Source organism: Malurus melanocephalus, unplaced genomic scaffold (assembly GCF_030028575.1).
Source record: "Malurus melanocephalus ecotype Western Australia unplaced genomic scaffold, MMel_1.1 scaffold_215, whole genome shotgun sequence".
Lineage (NCBI taxonomy): Eukaryota > Metazoa > Chordata > Aves > Passeriformes > Maluridae > Malurus > Malurus melanocephalus.
Window position 1 is genome coordinate 1,044,709 of NW_026623447.1, and position 20,046 is coordinate 1,064,754.

Consider the following 20,046-nt stretch of genomic DNA (forward strand, 5'->3'; position numbering starts at 1 on the left):
CCAGATGGGAGTCTATACAACCCTGGAATGTGACAAAGTGACCACCAGTGTTTCAAAGACAGTCCTGTGGTTACAAGTGATATGGGCAAGGTGACTTCTTTACTTATTGCCCTGTTCCCCAAAAAGCACCCCAGGAGAATGTCTGGCTCCAGCACAGAAACACCTCCATGCAAGCTGTGTATTTTCCTGTCAGTCGAGTGAATGAAATGCAGCGTGTCTGTTCCCTGCTCCCAGCCTGTCTGTGGTGTTGGCACTCTGGGTCTCTGCTTTAGCACAAGCACACCCTGGAGTTTGGTGTGGGACATGAGAGGATCACCCCAGGACATGGGAATGCACCAGCACTGCAGGGCTGGAATGGGACCCTGCTCGGGCAGAGTTTGTAATAAAAATATGGAAATTGCAGCTCCTTACGCTGCTGCTGCATCTGAAACCCCTGGGCATCAGCAGCTCCTGACAARAGTTTGTGCTCCTTGTACCATGCTTTTCTTATTCCCAGATCCTGTCCCAGAACAAGAGGAATATCGACCTCAACTTCCTGCCCAAACTGGGAACTGCAGCATCTGCCCTGGTAAATGCAGCCCCCTGAGCTGGGGGAAGAGACCAGACGAGGGGAAACCTGAGCATGGTCCATTTTTAATAAGCGTTTATTTATAAACTGACACTTTACAACTGTTTGAATGCTCACAGGCATCTCCAGGACTGGTGGTGAAGGTTTACTGTGAGATGCCAAGCAGGGAGAAAATGTGCAGAATACATTGAGGCAAAATGGTTTTGATCAAATGTCATGAAAAAATTTGTCTCTTTTACGATGAATTTCATGATACAGGATTTAGTCATTTTTCTGAGCCTCAGGTGTTTAAGTGATTYGATTATAAATAATTTATTTCTTCCAAGGTAAATGTTCAGATTTTTCAAGCTCTGTTGRTTTTTAAGAAAGGGACCAACTTTTTTAAGAAAAAAAAAAAAAATCAGTGGCAAATTCAAACCACCTTAGGTAGAAACCTTAAAAAATTACAAGGTTTTTTTTTTTAGGTAATCCTGTGGTTTCTGACAGCTTACCTTGTGGTTTCTGAATGCTTGGAGTTCAAAGTGCTGCTGCAATGAAATTTAAAATAGAGACTTTAAGCTTGAAAAAACAGTAGTGCACCGTAATGAAACAGGAAATAGGAAAAGGAGCTAAAAGTCTCTTTACACACTCCAGAWACAGACAATGGTAACACACAGGGCAAACCCACGGCTGGCAGCTCCATCAAGTGATACCAGGCCAATTTCAGGCTTCTGCAGCTCTGACCCAGCTGTAACCCAAATCAGCACTGAGAAACCACACGGCAGAAACGGCGTTGGGAGCTGGAGCTGAAACTCAGCAGAGCGTGAAAAAGAGCTTGTGGCAGAACCGAGCAAAGTATCCACATCTTCTGCATCCAAACCCTTGCAGGACTTGTCCTGAATGGCTGAAAAGACCCTCCCAACAGCCCTCAGGCAGATGGAAATCCAGACTCATCTCGCAGTATTTGGCTTCACGCAGCTTCTCGCCCCTCGCTAGAGAGAGCACCAAAAGGAGTTTTTAGGACCCTTCAGGGCTTGGGGGTCCCACAGCCCTACCTTGGCCAGACACTCTGCTGGTCCTGCTGTGTCCAGAGCAGCTCCTGCTCCTCACTTGTCCTTGAGCGTGGCCATGCCCAGCGCCTCCGAGCTGTASTCGTAGTGGTTGCTGGAGGACGTGGAGCGGCCCCAGGAGCACTGCAGGTTGGAGCCCCTCTTGCGGAAGGACGACGTGAACCTGTAGAAGTTGCGGTGCCTGTTGCGCAGGTACTCCCGGTAGTTTTTGGTGAGCAGGGTGTAGAGGAAGGGGTTGATGCAGCTGTTGCTGTAGGTCAGGCAGGTCACCAGGTAGTTAATGCACTTTTGGGTTTGGGTGGTGAGCTGCAGGGAGCTGCTGTAGAGTCGCACCAGCTGCCAGATCCAAAAGGGCAGGAAGCAGGCCCAGAAGACCAGCACGATGCTGAAAATCATGATGAGCACCTTCTGCCGGGGGGATCTCTTGCTCTTCTCCTTGTGGGGGGGGTTCCTCTGAGACTCCAGGTAGGTCCTGGCCAGGCGCGTGTAGAGGAAGCCGATGATGATCCCCGGGGCCATGATGCTGGTGCTGAAGAGCACGGTCAGGTAGGTCCGGTAGGCATCCACGCTCCAGGTGGGCGCGCACATCCTCTTCACCTTGCCCTCCGCCTTGCCCCCCTCGGTCAGCGTGACCATCAGCATCATGGGCAGAGTSAGCAGCAGCGACACCGACCAGACAGCCCCCGCCGTGACTTTCCGGTAGCCCCGCGACCGCTTCAGGGTGTCCAGGGGCCGGGTGACGGCCAGGTAGCGCTCGGTGCACATCAGGGTGAGCGTGAAGATGCTGGCGTGCATGGTGAGCAGGTCCAGGCTGAGCAGGATGCGGCACCCCAGGTCCCCGAAGTACCAGTCCTGGGCCAGGTAGGTGCAGACGATGAAGGGGATGGTGGAGAGGTAGAGCAGGTCGGCCAGSGCCAGGCTGACGATGGAGCTGTACATGGGGGCGGCGCAGCGCGCCGAGTGGCACATCACCACCAGCGTGTAGACATTGCCGGCCACCCCGGCCACGTACATCACCGACAGCACCGTCCCGAAGGCCGAGGGGATGAGCAGGGGGCCGCCCCCGGGGGCACCCCCGCCGCTCGCCGCCGCCGCCGTCCCGTTGCCCCCCGCCGCCGCCGTCCCGTTGGGCTCCATGGGCGACGGCGGCGGCCCCGGTACCGTCGCACCGGCCCCGGAGCTCCCGGCCCGGCGGCGGCCGCTCCGCCCCCCGCGGGAGCAGGGCGGTACCGGGCTGCCCTCGGGGAAGGGCCGCCCCCGCCCCGCCGGGGCTCCCCCGCTCCGCGCCCGCAGCGACCCCCGAGACCCCCGACCCCCGCCCGGGAGGGGCCGGCAGCGCTCCGGGACCGGGGAGAGAGCCGCCGGCAGCGCTCAGCCCGGGCGGGGACCCTGCGGAGAGCGGCTCCCGGAGCGAGGAATGGGGCTCTGTCTGCCGAGAACGGAGCTCCCCGAGCCGGGAATGGGGCTCTCCCCTCCGGTAATGGGGCTCTCCCCTTCGGTAACGGGGCTCTCCTCTTCGGTAACGGGGCTCTCTTCTTTGGTAACGGAGCTCCCCGAGCCGGGAACGGAGTTCTCTCTTCCGAAAACGGAGCTCCCCGAGCCGGGAACGGGGTTCTCCCTTCCCAGAACGGAGCTTCCCGAGCCGGGAATGGGGCTTTCCCCTGCAATAACGGGGCTCCCCGAGCCAGGAACGGGGCTCTCCCCGGTGCTACCGGAGCTCCCCAAACCGGTACCGGGGCTCTCCCCGGTGCTAACGGAGCTCCCCAAACCGGTACCGGGGCTCTCCCCGGTGCTACCGGAGCTCCCCAAACCGGTACCGGGGCTCTCCCCGCCGAGAGCGGCGCTCCCCGAGGCGGGAGCGGGTCCGGAGCGCCCCGCGCCCCCCGCGGAACGAGCCCCTCCGAGCAGCGTCAGCTTGCGGCAGCTGCCTGAAAAGTTTTCCTGGCCGCTCCGCTGGAATCTGGCTCTTCCCTCCCACGGTGGCATCGCTGGCGGTGGGGCTCGGTGCAGCGCTCCGTTCAAGCCATCCGGCAAAGAGCGGTCAGCGGCCGACAGGGAGAGCCAGAGCAGCCGCTCCCCGCAGGTGCCCCGCGCAGGGCGCTCCCGACGCGCTCCGAGAGGCTGAGGTGGAGGTGGATACCGAACCCGGGYTGAAACACCCTCCTTTCTCCCTGGAAATAGCTCACATTTTGAATTTCACCCTGAAAATAATGATAGTGCTGTCGTAAGAATTAAATGTCGAGCTTTAGTGGAGGTTGGTTCTTCTGAAGAGGGGAAGCACAGAGTTGGATGAATGAGGTTCACCAGAGACAACTTTTCCCCTTAGGCRAGAAGTCTGGGAACAGTTGCAAAATCAATAAACCCCTTACATTTCAATCTTATTTTAGAGAAAGCAGAGATAGGGCAGTCCGCAGTAAAAGGACAGCTTTCCAAGGGTACCAGAATGCTTGCTCTRCTTCCTCAGCTACCATTGATTTCCAATAGGAATTAAGTGGCTTTTATGCCTTCAAATATTTTTGTTTAAACCAGAGTGCTAAAATGACTGATATGTGTTTATTTGCTTGTTTTAATCTCTCCTGAAAGTGCCTTTGTGCAAATCGCTGTCTAATTCTCTGTGGCACGTCATATTGACTTGTAGGTGCAAATTCAGCCCTATAAAAATATTGCCTTGAGTASTTGATTGTAATCTGCTGTGAAGTGAACACACACACAAACAGAASCCTGCTTTCCTTCCTGGTACTGCTCATCAATGTTTGTGTCTCTCTCCGRAGCGCTCCAAATTCTCAAAGTTATATTCAATACCGGGCTGGCCCAAACACAGTATGAATGCTGGTGAGGGAGAAGAAGCTAAACTGAATTCTTGTCAGGCAGGACGTTACTTTATCAGATCCGGCCATTGCACTGAAAAGTCCAGATCCAAGAGCTGAGGTGGAATTTTCTTTTTGCTGTAAGTTTGGAGTCTATTCCATGCCAGAGCCTTCGGCAGCCCTGTGTTCCTCTGTGGCAGCTGGACAGAGCAGCTGGGAATGCAGGCGGATGCTTTACCAGGGCCAAATCCTGCCTGCACGGCAGGCAGGGGGATTGGCTGCCACAGACTGCAAGTGAGATCCGGATTTGGCACAAACAGATAATCTCTGTGAATTAGCTTGCATGCAACTTAAGCAGTCCTGTCTCCTTTTTATTTGGTGGTTGTTCTCTCACTGTTTTTTTATCTGTTTTCATCTAATGGCCGGGACACAGAACAAAGAGAGAACAGAGCAGATATTTCATTTTCTGCTGTGTTACCTGATTTGTTTTGGGTGACCATACGAGGTGTTGGCGGTAAGCAGAGTAATATGTTCTTCTAGACAGAGAGTTACTTCATCTATTCAGCAAATACCAATTTCAACTTCCCTTTTTTTCCCTGCCAGCACAAGAATGTTTAATTAAGCAACACCAGGCATTAGTGAGCCTGAGAGACACCTGTTTTCTCAAACATGTAGGATGTACATGTATATCCATGGGAACTCACTCCTGTCACACTGTTAACAAATAGTTTSTTGCCTGAAGTTGTTCTGCAGCACAGCAAAACCTGTTCTCCGAGCAAGAGGCACTTCTGCCCTCCAACACTCTGCTYTCACCATGCACTGAGTCTCTCCTGCACACCCACAGGCTTTAACAGAGCATTTCATGCCGGGTGGAATTGGGCCTGGAGCGTGTGAGAACCGTGATCAATCAGAATTAAAAGGGGAACAATGCGGGAGTCTGGAATGCTGATGTTTCCCATTTGTCTTTGTACACAAGGAACACATCTTTTAGCCATGTGGGTGACAAGCTACCAGAAGAAGTAGTGAATTTTCCATTTTTCCAGCTGTCTAAGTAAAGACTGCAATTGCTTTTTTGGAAGATGAATTTTAATCAAACAYGAATAGGGAGCTCAGTGTACAATTACTGTCAGACTAAGTCCTCAGGGACTTGCACACAAAGCCAAGTCATCAAGGATCAAATTTCCTTGTGAACATCAAGATCTGTTATTCCTTAYGTAGTTTTCTTGTAATATTCTAAAAAGTACTGGTATGAAAAAGATAAATATGTAGAATCATGGAATGATAGTTTGGGTTGGAAGGGACCTTACAGCCCATCCAGTCCAACMCCTGCCATGGGCAGGGACACCTTCCACTGTCCCAGGGTGCTCCAAGCACATCCAGCCTGGCCTTGGRCACYTCCAGGGATCTGGGGRCAGCCACAGCTGCTCTGGACAATGCTTTGCATATGAACTTCATGTGCAAAATTTCCTCTCTGGAGCCATTTGTGCTAATGCACAGAAACATACCCAGAGATCTTAAAATATAGCTCCATGCAGCATTTTATTGTCTGCTTTGAATATAATCTTTTTTCAGGTGCTCAGCACCTAATTTTAGGACTTCTTAACAAATTTGCCTGCTTGTTAGGAAGCAGAAAAGTAGCAGTCTACGTGGTGAGGGCTGTTTGAACAGCCATGTCCAATTTTCTTTTTTTTTTAATGAAGTCCTTAATTTTCTCCATGAATAACTGGCGCTCCTTTGTTTGGCTGTGAAGGTCACGATATATATGGTGGGCAGCTGAAGGCTGTTGCCTTGGCAAACTGAAAGGCAGCTCTYATTGCTCCATTCAGCTTTAGAGGCTTCCAAACTAAGTGCTGTCTGGGCAAAAGGTAGACAATTAGTGTTTGGAAGCAGAGGGCCCCTTTTAGAGACCATCCTTGTACGTGTTGTCCTCCTAAAGCACCTTCTGGGTGGAATTTTGTTGTTGAAGTGAATTTTGAGTTCAGGATAGGGAAAAGGTGAAATGCTGCATCTGTGTCCTCGATGTGAGCTGTGAGGTGCTGGTGCCATGGAGGACAAGTCCAGCCTTTGGCTGAGTTTGATTTTAGCTGTACAAGTTCTGCCTGGTCAGCTGGGCACCAATTTTTCTTGTGATACTCTTGTGYCCTGTCACCATGTGGATCATCCTCTTCCCATTGGATTCCTACCCTGTAGGAAGTGAAAAGACTTAACTGATCAGTTGCCAAAGAATTRAGAAAGTATTTTGCTTTTGCCAGGTTCAGAGGGGTCTTGACAGAGTATCCAAGTGAGAACGGGAGAGACTGGGATGTCTCTGGAGAAGCCCAAGGGTGAGGTTTGTTAGATCCCCAGCATGTGCTGTCAGATGAGATCCACACATTCATTTCTTAATCCTGAACTCAGAGGCTCAGTTGTCATCTGTTGGTGCAGAGGCTGTAAATGGAATGTAAAATTTCGGTGGCAGKGGATGACAAAGAGGTTTTGAAAGCAACTGTGGCTCGGTGTCCCCGGGGAGAGCCGGAGCCCGGATCGGCTGTGCTGCTGACTCAACAGCAGATCCTCCTCTCAGGTTTCCAGCACTCTCATGTGTAATCCCTGCAGCCTGGCAATCGAATCTCATCGGGCAATGTTTATGCTCTGCAGTACGCACAGGGCTTTGCCGCTCTCTGAAATGGTTTCTGGAGCAGTCATCGCTCAGGTGCAAAGGATTATCTGAAAGCTGGGCTGTGCACACTGGTTGCAGTGGGGCACTCCCGAGCTCCAGAGCTGGAAGGAAAACCAAATTTAATCCCCCACTTCTGAATGTGTTGTTAACATCTATGTTTACATCTGTCTTACAGAGTTGAACCTGCCCTTATATTTCCGTTTACAGGTATACTTTATTTTCCAGTTAAATCTCTCTCCCCTCACTCAGATGTCAGAGATGCAAGTGTCCTGGCTCTGGAGGAGCTCTGGAGAGAAACCTCTCTAAAATCTCTAAAGAGGACTGTGTAACAGGTTTCAGACAGCATTATGTCACCCATGTAGTTGTGTGGGTTTTTAAAGCTCTCTCAGATATAAATAACGTAGGAAGGACTTGCTCTTGTACCTCTCAATCACAGCACCCCTGAGCAAGAGCTCTGTGGTTCCTGAAGACCTATGAGGACAGCAGAGTCCCTGGCAGGGTWTGATACCYYAGGATTTCAGCTTCTGTATTTTTCATGTATCTGTAATCCTGTAAYTCGTTTGTGTATAAACTCTTGACTCCGCTTACAGTGCTAAACYACAGTGTTAAACTACTGCTCTCCCATTTTTASACAAAACAAYTCCTCTSYAGSCCCMAAMYYMARGRMMMCYYCCCTGKGCCAGGCCCCAAGAGATGGAAASAACAGAGAAYTGGGGGAGCCAMSTTGGAGTTTTTGACTGCATTGGCTGCAGCTGCAAYTGGAGGATTCAGCCCCGATGTGCAAATGGACAAAAGTGAGAAAGGGTGAAAAASMCGTGAGCCATTGTCCATTGTGGRTGGGCTGGGACTGAAGGCYCTTCAATAAACAGAACTGCTTTTTATTATCTGAATTTTGTCTGGCYTCTGCTTTAAGTAGTCAGATTTAGGCATCAGGTAGGGTGTGAAGTGTGGATTTATTTGTGCCTGTAGGGATCTGGCGGGTGCTGGCTGCTCCTTTGGGAGGCACTGCAGGCTGGCTGTAGGAAAGCACTCTTGGGGTCACTGAGTCCAATCCCACTCATCTCAAGCACCTGATASGAGCCCAGAAAATCTTCCCCTCACCTCTCGTGCATCCAAAGCCATCAAACACCTTTGGAGTGTTGCAATAAACCTGAGACCTTCAGTACTGAAGATTGCACCTGGAAGAGAATACAGCAGCCAGAGGAAAAGGTGAGGAGATCAAAAGCTTTGTCCTTGTTTCTTGCAGAAGATAAAGAGTGTGAATTGTGTGCTATTACAGCGACTTTCAGCCGCTCTGGATTTTTAGGATCTTCTCCTTGTGTTAAAGCGTTTGAGATCGTTTTACAATGGAAAAAAATACATATTAATAACCCCAAGTCATTTCCTGCAGAAATTCAAACCACTATTACATTTAGATGTGAATTCTTTCTCCTCCCCTGAAAGACAGACTTGTACACTGAAAAATAATAAAATCCCCTTCCTTTACCATGCATGTGAGTGCAACGGAGACTGTCTTAGCTCCAGGGGGGTTTTTTGTTGTTATACAACATGGCATCTGCACAGATTATGCACTGCAGTGATGGTGCCAAGCAGCTGGCAGAGACCTGGCCTGGAGAGCACAGAGTAGAGTCAGSGGGAGCAGCTCTGRTTTGGTTTGATTTGGCAACCTGAGYCACCTTTTGTCTTGCTGAAGGAGCTCTGGAAGTCGCATGCTCACTGCAGTGTTGCTCTTGGTACTTGATTTGTTTTTGTTCAAGGTGGGAAGGCTTTTATTCCTGTTAAATGGTCTTTCCTACTGATGGAAAAATTAGAGACTTTGTGTCTGCAAACTTCTCCCTCAAAGAGCTCCTTGCGTGGACTAAACTGCACAGAGTATGCAAAACCTTTGGCATGCTCTCATCTCCACAACTCTGGTTGCTGTTAATAAAGAGCTTCATGTGCTGGAAACTCTCTCTTATTTCCTGACTTCTGTGATATTTCTTGATCCCCACCAAAAAATTATCTTCAGGTGAGCAGTCGGCATTTCATGAGAGAAAATGTGAAAGGATCTGATGGGGACCTGCAAGGATGGTACATCCTGCATGGTGGAGAGGGAAACTCCTGCTCTGTTTTAGAGGAACAGTTAATAGAATGGATATTTTTTTCATTCTGATTTTATAAGAATTATGTAAAAACTCTTGACAGATGTGGGWAAGGATGGAAGCCTAAGGAATCTCATTTTGCCAAAGAAATAATTCCCAGGCAAGTCTTATGCTTGGTGTCTGGGTCAGAGCTCACTTGAGTCAGTGTGAGTTTTTCCTGGATTTCAGTGGGCTTTGGAGGAAGCCATTGATTAAAAACCRAACAAAACCAGAGCTGGGCCTAGCTTTGGGCAGGTTTGAATTGAGAGATGATTTTGCCTGGGTGGTTGGCAGCACAACATCCTTCCAAAGGGGCATTATTTAAACTTTCAAGCATCGAAGTCATGCTTTGACTCCTGGCACAGCTCTCGGGGTGAGGTGAAAGCTCTGGCTGTGCCTCAAAGCCTCTTCTTAGTCACTTCTCTCCTCATTAKCTACCTTTTCTTAGAGGTTTCTTCCCCCTGAAGCCCTCAGAGAGGCAGGTGTGTGTGTTCTGCAGAAAAGGAGACTGTGCAGCAGCCAGCAGCACTGAGCAGGGAATCTCACCCCTACCAGTTCTGTCTGCATGCTGACTCTTGCTTCCCTACTCTGGTGCCTCCAGAGAAGCTGAGAACCACTTGTTATATTCTCATTCTTATGTTTCTTTGGCTKAATTCAGTGAGGGTGTGTGTGGGAGTCTGTCAGTGTCAGATGCTGCTGCTGAAGGGGGATTTCAGGCAGTGAAACTCCAACTATGTGGGCACTATGTAGGCTTTAGTGAGAGCAGTGGAGTCCTCTTAATGTTTGTCCATTGCCTTTGGATCAGACTATGTCTCTCTAGATCTGTATTAAACTTGGTTTTAWAAGCCTTGAAATGGAGCAGAGGATTTGCTCCATGTGCTCTACTTCCAGCCCTGGAATGATTTTCAGAAGAGCTTTGTCCCAGGTGTTTTCCCCACCAGGACCTGTGGAGCTGGTGCTGCTGGAGCACCAGGAGTTGCTGGCCGGGCTCTCTGGGCAGAGGGGTTTGCTGGGACCATGCCCAGAGCAGCCACACGGTGCCATGGCTGTGTGTCACCAGCTGCTGTCCCCAAGCACTTCCTCCTGTGTGTCACCAGCTGCTGTCCCCAAGCACTCCCTCCTGTGTGTCACCACTGCTGTCCCCAAGCACTCCCTCCTGTGTGTCACCAGCTGCTGTCCCCAAGCACTCCCTCCTGTGTGTCACCGTGCCACATGCTCACCAGGGATGATAAACAGAAGCACTGGAGAGGAACAACAATGAAAGAAACACAGGGATTTTTTTGCTTATTGGAGGGGGTTTTGGACTAATTTTTTTAGTTTGTGGCTACTTGTAGACAATCAGAAAATTAATGTTCATAAATCCAAAGCCTTAAGAATGAAGCTTTAGGAGCATAGTGCTTTCCCAGGTACATTTGCAGTTTTTTATTAATAATCTAGGGACTAGGTCAGCATATATATGTAAAAACACTAATACTTTTATCACYGAAKACAGCCCAGAGCTTAGGCCCTCACRGTCTGCMTAGRAAATGGAATWTTTGATCTTCCCCCACTAATGGTATGTTTTTCCTGTCTCCTGGCAGTYGGCACAAAAGCTCTGAAGTCTGTGAATACGACAAAGAGAACACCAAAATCTGCTGTGCCATATGATCAGCTCACATTGCAGTGGGCTTGTTCCTGGCACCACGAGGCTTCACAGCCATAAAACCATTCCTTGCTTAACGATGGGGATTTGTGCCTTTGCTTTAAYTGTCTGCAGTAAGTCATAAATATTTCCTCCCAAAGCATGGAGTTCATGCTTCATTTAAATATAGAATGTACTTGGGGTTGGGAAGAGGGAGTTGCTGCTCCTGGACACTGCTGCTGTGGAGACAGGTCCAGGAGAGATCCCTGGTTGATGCCCCTTTTCCCAGGAGGTGAATTTGGTGCAAAGGACACAACTCCAAGGGTGAGCTGGGGTTTGCAGAGTGAACAGTGAACAGAGCTGTGCCAAAAGGGGTGAACCACCCTCGTTCCCGTTTGGGTACAATGTGGGCTCCATCAAGAGTTGTCCAGCCTCCTGTCATCCTCCCCTCAGTAAATTCTCTGCAGCCCACGCTGCTCAGCACTGCACAATGATGTCTGTCCGTGTCACTGTGGCCGTGGTGACACGGGGACGTGAAGCTGCACAGCACAGACACAATCAAATGGTTCTTTGGAGCAATCACTGACACCATCCTTTTCAATCACCTCTGCAAGATCATTGCCAGGCGTGACAAAGAGACMGAGCAGATGATACAGGCACAGTTTATAAATCAAAGGTTTTATTATTCGCCATGAGTGATCAGCAAATCTTCGGCTAAAAACTGCTTCTGTCGAAGTTCAGCACTTTTAAAAAGGAGGATTTATCTCTTAGCAGGATTTTCCTGTGCTGGGCTCAAGAGGAGGAATGGAAGATAAACAGGCAGAGAGCAGGGAGGGGAACCTGGCCAGGGCAGCTGAATCTCTGCGGGCTCTGTGTCCCTGCGGGAGGGAAGCAGAGATGGGGATCGGGGTGKGGAAGGCTGGCTAAGCTGAGMAGGGTCACGTAGACATTTTACAGSTTGGTGAGATGAAGGAATGCAGGWGTCAYRCTCAGAATAATTGCTGAAATTGTGTGAACCATCCTTCTGAGGCGATGGGAAGGCAATGCAAGGACATCATGTTTTKAAGCYRCTGGAARCTCCCTACGAGGTATTTGTGYTAGTTAGCCTTRGGAAAAWGTAGARGTAGWTAAGGGAAATTTGGCAAATGAATCATTAAAGGTGGAGYTGACGTGTAGGAYGTGGACCTATGAAATATATGTATTACAGMATATGTATGAGCTAATTATGTATGTTRTAAAACTTAGRCATTGTTTACAATAAATGGAAGTTCGCTTATAACTCATATTGAGTGGTCCRAGTCTTCCCTTYGCCGACATCGGGGCTGKGGGGCTGYGGGAGCGCTGCYGGGCACAGAGGAAGCTCTGCCCAGGAGCCACTGAGCTCGGAGAAAACGCCACATCTCGGGGTGTTTTTGWCAGGCTGACAAATGCAGCCTTTTTGCCCCATGAACTGCGACTGCAGGATGCTCCGGGCTGTGCTGAGGCCAGTGGCTCCTGTGCCCTCTTCCTCTCAGTGAGCTGCAAACTCACCCCCCATGGTGGGGAGGTGACAGCAGGTTGTGTATCTTTGTCCTAAAGTACAGAAATTTCTTCTTGTGGCCTCTCGGTAGAGACACAGAGAGTGTCATCTTCTTAAGAGACAGAAAGCTTGGAAGCAGGACTGCTGCTCAGAACTATCAAGAGTTGCAGGAGAGTTCTGTACCATGAGCTACAGTTGGAAACAGAAATATCTCTAAGTTTGCAAAAACAGGGCCAGGAGTCTCAGTATATGAGGTGTGGGACCCTGGAAAGAAAAGATGGGAGGTGGTGTTGGAGTAAAGAATTGGACCTGACAGGTTTTCATCACAGCCACCAATTAGGGGGTGGATTTTTCTGCTGAAATGTGGAAAAGGGGCTGGGATTGCTGTGCCTTCCTCGGAGCAGAGAGGGTGGATGTGTGGGGACACAACTGCAGCTAGCAGTTGTACCTGTCAGCATCACAGGAGGTTTGACTGCTGAGAAAGGGCCCTGCATTGTACCCCAGATAGCTGAGATGAGAGACAGGCAAAAATAGGTTCTCTGTGGGCTGGAGCATCTTCCCAAGTGGGAGAAATAACAGAAAGGATGCTGTCTTTCACTTACCACCCCTTCCCAGCCTGCCCAGAAACATCTCCCCATTGAAGCACRGAGATGGAAGAAGTTAGGAGAGTATCTGACAGACCTGCTGGGGTTCAGGGTGGGCTTCTAAGACTTTTCTTAGTAAAATGCTGAATGCAATACTGAGTGTTTTGATTCTCCTCATCCTCATGTAGCGAGTGGCTGTTCTCTGCACTGACACTTTGAATTAACTCAGCACTGCAGGCAAGGACACTGCAGGAGTATTTTTCTCCCGGGAAAGGGGTGAGATGTTTATTTGTTTCTGGCAGTTCTGGTGGCACCTTCAACTTTGTCAGTCCTTGAGGTGTCACAGCTCTGCTGCTCAGCTGAGATTCAAACACATCTCCAGAACCACAYATATCAATTCTACATTTGAAAGAAGCAAGTAGTGTGGCAAAGGCACACAAAGGTGAAGGAAAGAACCTCTTCCAACCCCTGTGATCCTCAGAAAGGCAATTCCATTACTCCTAGAAAGGTGCCTATGCAAAAGTTGCTTCATGTGCTATTGAAAAACTATATCTAATTTTTTTAATGGACTTTAAAATGTTGGATCATACATTTGGTTGAAAATCACTTGGATTTAGGCACTGAAAGAGTTTTGAGGGCCCAAGTTTTAAGCTACACGTAGAGCGTGAACCTCCAGTGCAGCAAACCCCAGTGAAGCTCCCAGCTCCTTGTTCAGTGCTCAGGCTCACAGATGAGCTGCTCAGAGGGGAGGTTTTGTCTGCACCGCAGAGAGGGGCTCCAACAGGAGCTGCTGGTGACAGGGAGGGAAAGGGATGGGACATTGGCACAATGACCCTGCCAGTGACAAGTCCTGACTGGTGAGAGTATCTTCTGCTCAGCCTGGGCAGCTGTGACAGCCCTGGGCATCTGCTGCCAGTGTCCCACTGTCCCCACACAGACCCAGAGCCACTGTCCCACTGACCCACACGGATCCAGTGTCCCCCTGTCCCACTGCCCCACACGGACCCAGAGCCACTCTCCCCCTGTCCTACTGCCCCATATGTACCCAGTGTCCCAGTGTCCCAGTGTCCCACTGCCCCACATGGACCCAGTGTCCTACTGTCCCACTGCCCCCACACAGACCCAGAACCAGTGTCCCCCTGTCCCACTGTCCCATATGTACCCAGTGTCCCATATCCCACTGTCCCATATGTACCCAGTGTCCCATATCCCACTGTCCCACTGCCCCCACAAAGACCCAAAGCCCGTGTCCCACTGTCCCCACAAAGACCCAGAGCCAGTGTCCCCCTGTCCCACTGCCCCACACGGACCCAGTGTCCCACTGTCCCACTGTCCCCAMACAGACCCARAGCCWRTGTCCCACTGYCCCACTGCCCCACACAGACCCAGAGGGCAGTGAGCAGAATGGCARAMACCCAAAGGAGAGTGGRAGGCARGTGGGATGGATGRTCCAGCCTGTCCTGGGCTGCAGGTGCTCACCTGGACACACAGACAGGAGCTCCTGGCTGAGGAATCCACCCTGGATTCTCATGGGATCAGCCCAAGCAGTGGCACCAACCAGCCCTGAGCTGCTGACCCAAGGTGGCCTCATGTGTGCCAGCAGCAGGAACAAAAGTGCTCAGGGGGTTGTGTAGAAGGGTTACAGAATGGCAGTGGCACCTAAATTCTGCRCTGGAACACTAGAAAAGCTAAGAATTCCTGATTTAGATCAAAGTCCCCTTAAAAAAAGATGATTCAGGCATTTTTAAAATGTTACTCTTTGTTACGTGYTGTTTTCTCTGCCAAGGGAAGCTGTCTGCTCTGCATTATGTATTAGGCTCTTGAAAGCATTGCTAGTTATGTAATTATTAGAATTATATTTGCATTCTCAACTAGGCTGTATATAACTAGTATGGTAATACATGTTAATCAAATACCAATTAATCATTTTAAAAAATGAGATCTGAATCYATACAGCTATTACAGATGTAGTAAATACTCATTGCTTATGAAGAATAAATCAGGTGTGTTTTAATATGCAGATCTAGTCCTATATAAACACATTGTGCCAATTATTTGGAACAGATTTATTTTTTTTTTTATTCATATTGCATAGCTACTGCTGACTGACAATCACTGTAATGTACTTGACAACATTTATATTAGTTCACATTAATGCTTCCAGCTGTTCACACTGGGATAAATTGTGTTCCAACCATCAGAAAGTGCCCAAATTTAATAAGTTTTACCCTTCGAGGTAAAGAGGTTTACTCATTCTTAATCCAGCCAGACAATCCAGGTARGCTGATGAAAAAAATTACCTTTGTATGGTTTGAGGCTGTTTGGCTCTGGCAGGGTGTCTTCCATCACTTTATCTGCAGGCTTCAGGAACTCTGTGCAAGAGAATCAAAGTCCCCATAAATGGTGAGAGCATTTGGTGCTTCTGATTTAAGAAACATTCAGAGTTTCTGCTGCCAGAGGGAAGCAGGCTTTTGTGCGCTCTGTCTGTGATAGAAGCTTCTGCTGCAAGTTTAGAGCTGTGTCATAGATCTGTGGGGGATAAACCCAAGATAAATCAGCTGAACATGATGGCTGCTGCCCATTTAACCTGGTAATGAGTTGAGGAAAAGGCTGGCAGCGTGCAGCCAAGCAGGGCACTGGAATGAAGGAGTCCCTGGTCAACCTCAAAGTGAGACCTCATGCAGCAGTGGCTGTGCTCTCTGAGGACACTCAACACTTCCCGTGATACCTGGGGTTCTGCCAGACTTGTGTCATGCTGGGAGTTTGATTTTGATTGTTTGATTGTGTTTTGTCTTGGAAGCCATTTCCTTCATTAAAAATCCAGGGTGATTAAAAAGTCTCTGGGCAGGGTAACCTGGGGACGAGGGAGGAGCTCCAGCTCCTGAACCTTCCAGCTCCTGCTGGGCTCCACCACAGCCCTCACCTCTGCCTCAGCCTCCAGGAAGGCACTGAGGCCAGGCCAGGGCTAGGGCTGAGATATCCACCTGGRAATGTCCCCAAATCACCCCAACCCTGTCCCCAGGAGCATCTGCAGTGCTGGGCTCTGGGTGCTCCTGTCCCAGGGGAAAGGAGGGCACAGCCGGCTGGGGGGAGCAGGGCAGTGGAGGAAGAGCAGAGGAAGGAGGAGGTGATTAAGAACTGGAATGCTGGGCCATTAGGAGTGGGTAATGAGGTCTGGAGCAGCATTAYTGCCTATCCCAGCAGCTCCCAAAAAGGGTTTGTGGCTCCTGAGGCGTTTCAGCTCCAGGGCTCCACAATCCCTGCTTGGTCAGGTGCCCACAAAGAGCTGCAAATCCTCGGAGGGATCCTGAAAGAGCTGCAGAACCCTCGGAGGGATCCTGAAAGAGCTGCAGAACATTTGGAGGGATCCTGCCCCAGTGCCCTGGGTGATGGGCAGGGTGAGGGGCAGAGCTGCTGCTGCCTTCAGGATGTGCTGAGCCCTGGCCTCTCTGGGCAGCAGCCAGAGCTCCTCTGGAATGGGACAGAGGGGCTGGGTCCAGCCAACAGCACTGTGGGAATCCCTGGCATTTGCCCAATTATTCTTTATTCATTATATATATATATATATATGTATGTTTTTAAGTTAACAAATAAAGTAGTAAAAATCTGTTTTACACAAATTCTGAGAGTTTGCAAATCAAAAGTGTGGTAGTGACAGAACTAAGGGTTTCCTGCAGCCTCTGCTGTGTATGTGAACATTTCTTCACAACTTCTTTTACGTAGTTTGAGTAATTTCTAAGCTCTGAGGTGTTTGCTGTCACTAGAAATGTCTTTAAACTCCATACAGCCCAGAACTAAGCTCTAGAACTAGCTTATGAAGATCACAGACTTTTTTTTTACTTTGCTATCTTTGAAAATTACCTGTAACCTCCCTTAGTTACTTGTTGCATCATTTAAGGGTTCCAGGATAGTTTGAATTTTATTTCCCACTCTTCTTCTTAGTTTATTCCTCCTCACTGTTAAGAATTAGGCTCACTGATTTTTGGGGTCTTTAATTTCGGGAGCTGGTGGCACCTTAAATGGATTACATCAGCTCACTGGGTTTCATTCAGAAACCAATCATCCCAAATTATTTTCAGTGCTATGTAATGAAACTAAGTTCARGCACTTCTCTCAAAGTGTTTTCCTGAGGCGCTTTTCTGAGCTCAAGCTGTGCTGCATTTACAGGACAATTTAGGTCAGAAGCTCACTTGAGACTTCATCAGCAAGGTAAAAGAGCATTAGTAATTATTCTAATTTTTCGAGTCAAGATATTTGCTTGGCAGAATGGCTCTGCTCTTCCTTTAAAGTTACTGAATATTTATTTTTTTTCTTAATAACTAGGAATAAGAAGGGTGGATATTCAGTTTGATGTTACTCGCTCTCTTGATCATGTTATTTCTCAACAGAGAAATACGAATTCGCTATTGCTAAGAGCAAGATTTTTCTTGTATATTAACAACAAACAAAGCTTGACTAGACAAAACCCAGTCTGAGTGGTAGAATSAGGATCAGAACCAGGTGTGCTCTTCACCTGAGTAATACATATGTAAAAATGAGGGGGTGTTAAATGGTTTATTGAAGTAGATGTTGAACAGAATTCTGCATCCTTGGTGGGTTTCTGCCTTAGAGATCTCGGTCTGACTCTTTGCACCCTGCCAGGCTCAGGAGGCAGGGRGACACAAATGGATTTTCACAGGGATGGAGCAGCAATGGAAGAGGGAAGGACAAACCTTTTGGGTTGTTTAGCCTGGAGAAAAGGAGACTCAGGGCTGACCTTGTTGCTTTCTACAACTTCCTGAAAGATKGTTGTGRTCAGGTGGGGGTCAGTCTCTGGCAGAATGAGAGGGCACAGCCTCAAGCTGCACCAAGGGAAATGTAGGTTGGATATTAGAAATTTTTTTTTTTTTATGGAAAGAGTGATAAAGTACTGGAATTGTCTGCCCGGGGAGGTGGTGGAGTCACCATCCCTGGATGGGTTTAAAAAAAGATTGGATGTGGCCATGGTGCCATGGTTTAGTTGAGGGGTCAGGGCAGGAGTTGGACTCGAAGATCTTGAAGGTCTCTCCCAACCCTGGCGATTCTGTGAAACCTGGCACGTGCCTGGGTTGGTTCTGCCAGCTGTGACACAAATGGATCCCTGCTGGTCAGTCTGAGCAACCTCTGTTGGATGTGTTGGGAGAGTCCATGTGGAGACTCTGCCCTTGGAATCCCTTCTGGTTTGTGAACACGGGTGATGTTAACTGAGCTGATTCCTGTCCCAGGAGGGCAGGGTGGTGAATGTCAGAGCAGCCCCAGACAACAGCAAAGCCCAGTCTGAAGCCACTAAAGCCGGGGCCAGTGGAGCTGCCCTGGGTTCAAGCTCACTACAGAGAGCAGAGCTGAAGCAAATTTCTGAGTATGGGGAATGTACTTACGCTGTTCCTTTTCAGAAGATAAATGGATGATGTTAAGTGTCATCACAGGCTTCTCTCATTAGGCTAAATTCACTCAGGAGTGCTTTTGTATTCAGAAGAACATTATGTGGAATGGAAAGCGCTCAGCCACAAAGCAAGCTATAACAAGGTTAATGATTTAAGGCCAAAGTTACATATAAGCATTGATAATGTTACAACTTGTGTTATTCCATTTTTCTGTGGCAATGAACATCTGGTTCTTTCATTTCAATGCAAGTTTTGATCTCACAGAAGAGCTCTGAGCCTGGAGCAGGGCTGTGCTTTAGTGCTGGGCATTTCAAAGGTCTGCAGCCTGGTACTAGGACTGAGGCATATAGGGTTTTGCCTTCTAGATTTAACAAATAATGAGCATCAGTGGAATTAATGGGTACTTCTCACACATTAAAAAAAATCCCAAACAATCTTGATTCTGCCTTTTGCAGAAATTCGGGTTTGAAACACCTCCCACTGCTTTTTTAGTCGCTGTGTCTCAGTGGAGATGGTGATAACTTGGGCAATAAATAAACCTACTCCTAGTATCGGATATTAGGAAGAAATTCTTCCCTGGCACAGGGTGCCCAGAGAAGCTGTGGCTGCCCCATCCCTGCAGTGCCCAAGGCYAGGTTGGATGGGGCWTGGAGCAMCCTGGGAYRGTGGGAGGTGTCCCTGCCCAGGCAGGGGAGGAATGAGATGATCTATAAAGTGCTTCCAAGCCAAACCAGGCTGTGATTCTGTGATGAGCAGAATAGGCTGTTACAGCAGCCTCCAGGCCTGATGGGCTGAGAGGAAGTGCACAATTAGAGAAAACTCTGCATTAATTCTGTCCATCAGCCTCATTGGTAGGGATTTTTATCATGCGCAGTTTGTATTGAGGGAAGTGAGGCAGAAGAAAGACACAGGAGCCTCAGGTGTAAAAAAACCCAGGTCTGAGGTGGAGATGTGGAAATGAGTCCCCAAATGTGGCTCCTGTGACTCCACGAGCCTCGAGTCCTGTGCTGAGCGTGTTCCATGCTGTTCATTGGGATGAGCTCTTTCAGGGCAGCAGGTTCCAGCAGCAGGGCTCTGATGCAAGGATCCCAATGAGAGGAGGGGTGCTGGAGCTGTGGAGCTGTGGAGCTGTGGAGCTGTGAAGCTGTGGAGCTGTGGAGCTGTGGAGCTGTGGAGCTGTGGAGCTGTGGAGCTGTGGAGATGTGGAGCTGTGGAGCTGTGCAGCTGTGGAGCTGTGGAGCTGTGGAGATGTGGAGCTGTGGAGCTGTGCAGCTGTGGAGCTGTAGAGCTGTGGAGATGTGGAGATGTGGAGCTGGCTGATGGATGGGCCAGGAGCAAGGCTGGGCTGCTCTGGGTTCAGTGGCTTTTTCTGGAGAAGGGAGGAAGGGTTTGCTGAGAATGAATTTGACACAATGGAACAAAGTGTTCCCCTGAAATGTGTTCTGCAGCCAGAAGAGCAGCAGCTTCTCTGCCAATTAAGGGGCCTGCTGCAGGAACAGTTTGGCAAAGGGAAAAAATATAGCCAAATTTGTGCTGAGCAGCCTGATGGTGGGTGGATGGATTATGCAATCTTACTGATACTCAAAATTCATTATCTGTTGCAAAGAATCTCTGAATGAAATGGTAGAGTAGATAGGTCCTTCCCTTCCCTTCCCTTCCCTTCCCTTCCCTTCCCTTCCCTTCCCTTCCCTTCCCTTCCCTTCCCTTCCCTTCCCTT

At 49.1% G+C, this 20,046-nt stretch overlaps 1 protein-coding gene across 1 annotated transcript; it reads right to left on the bottom strand.

Annotated features, from left to right (window-relative positions):
- Positions 1–1,483: 1,483 nt before the first annotated feature.
- Positions 1,484–2,754, bottom strand: LOC130578168 (urotensin-2 receptor-like). The gene has a single exon (XM_057374067.1). The coding sequence runs from the start codon at positions 2,752–2,754 to the stop codon at positions 1,654–1,656; it is 1,101 nt and encodes a 366-aa protein (XP_057230050.1). The 3' UTR covers positions 1,484–1,653.
- Positions 2,755–20,046: the final 17,292 nt, after the last annotated feature.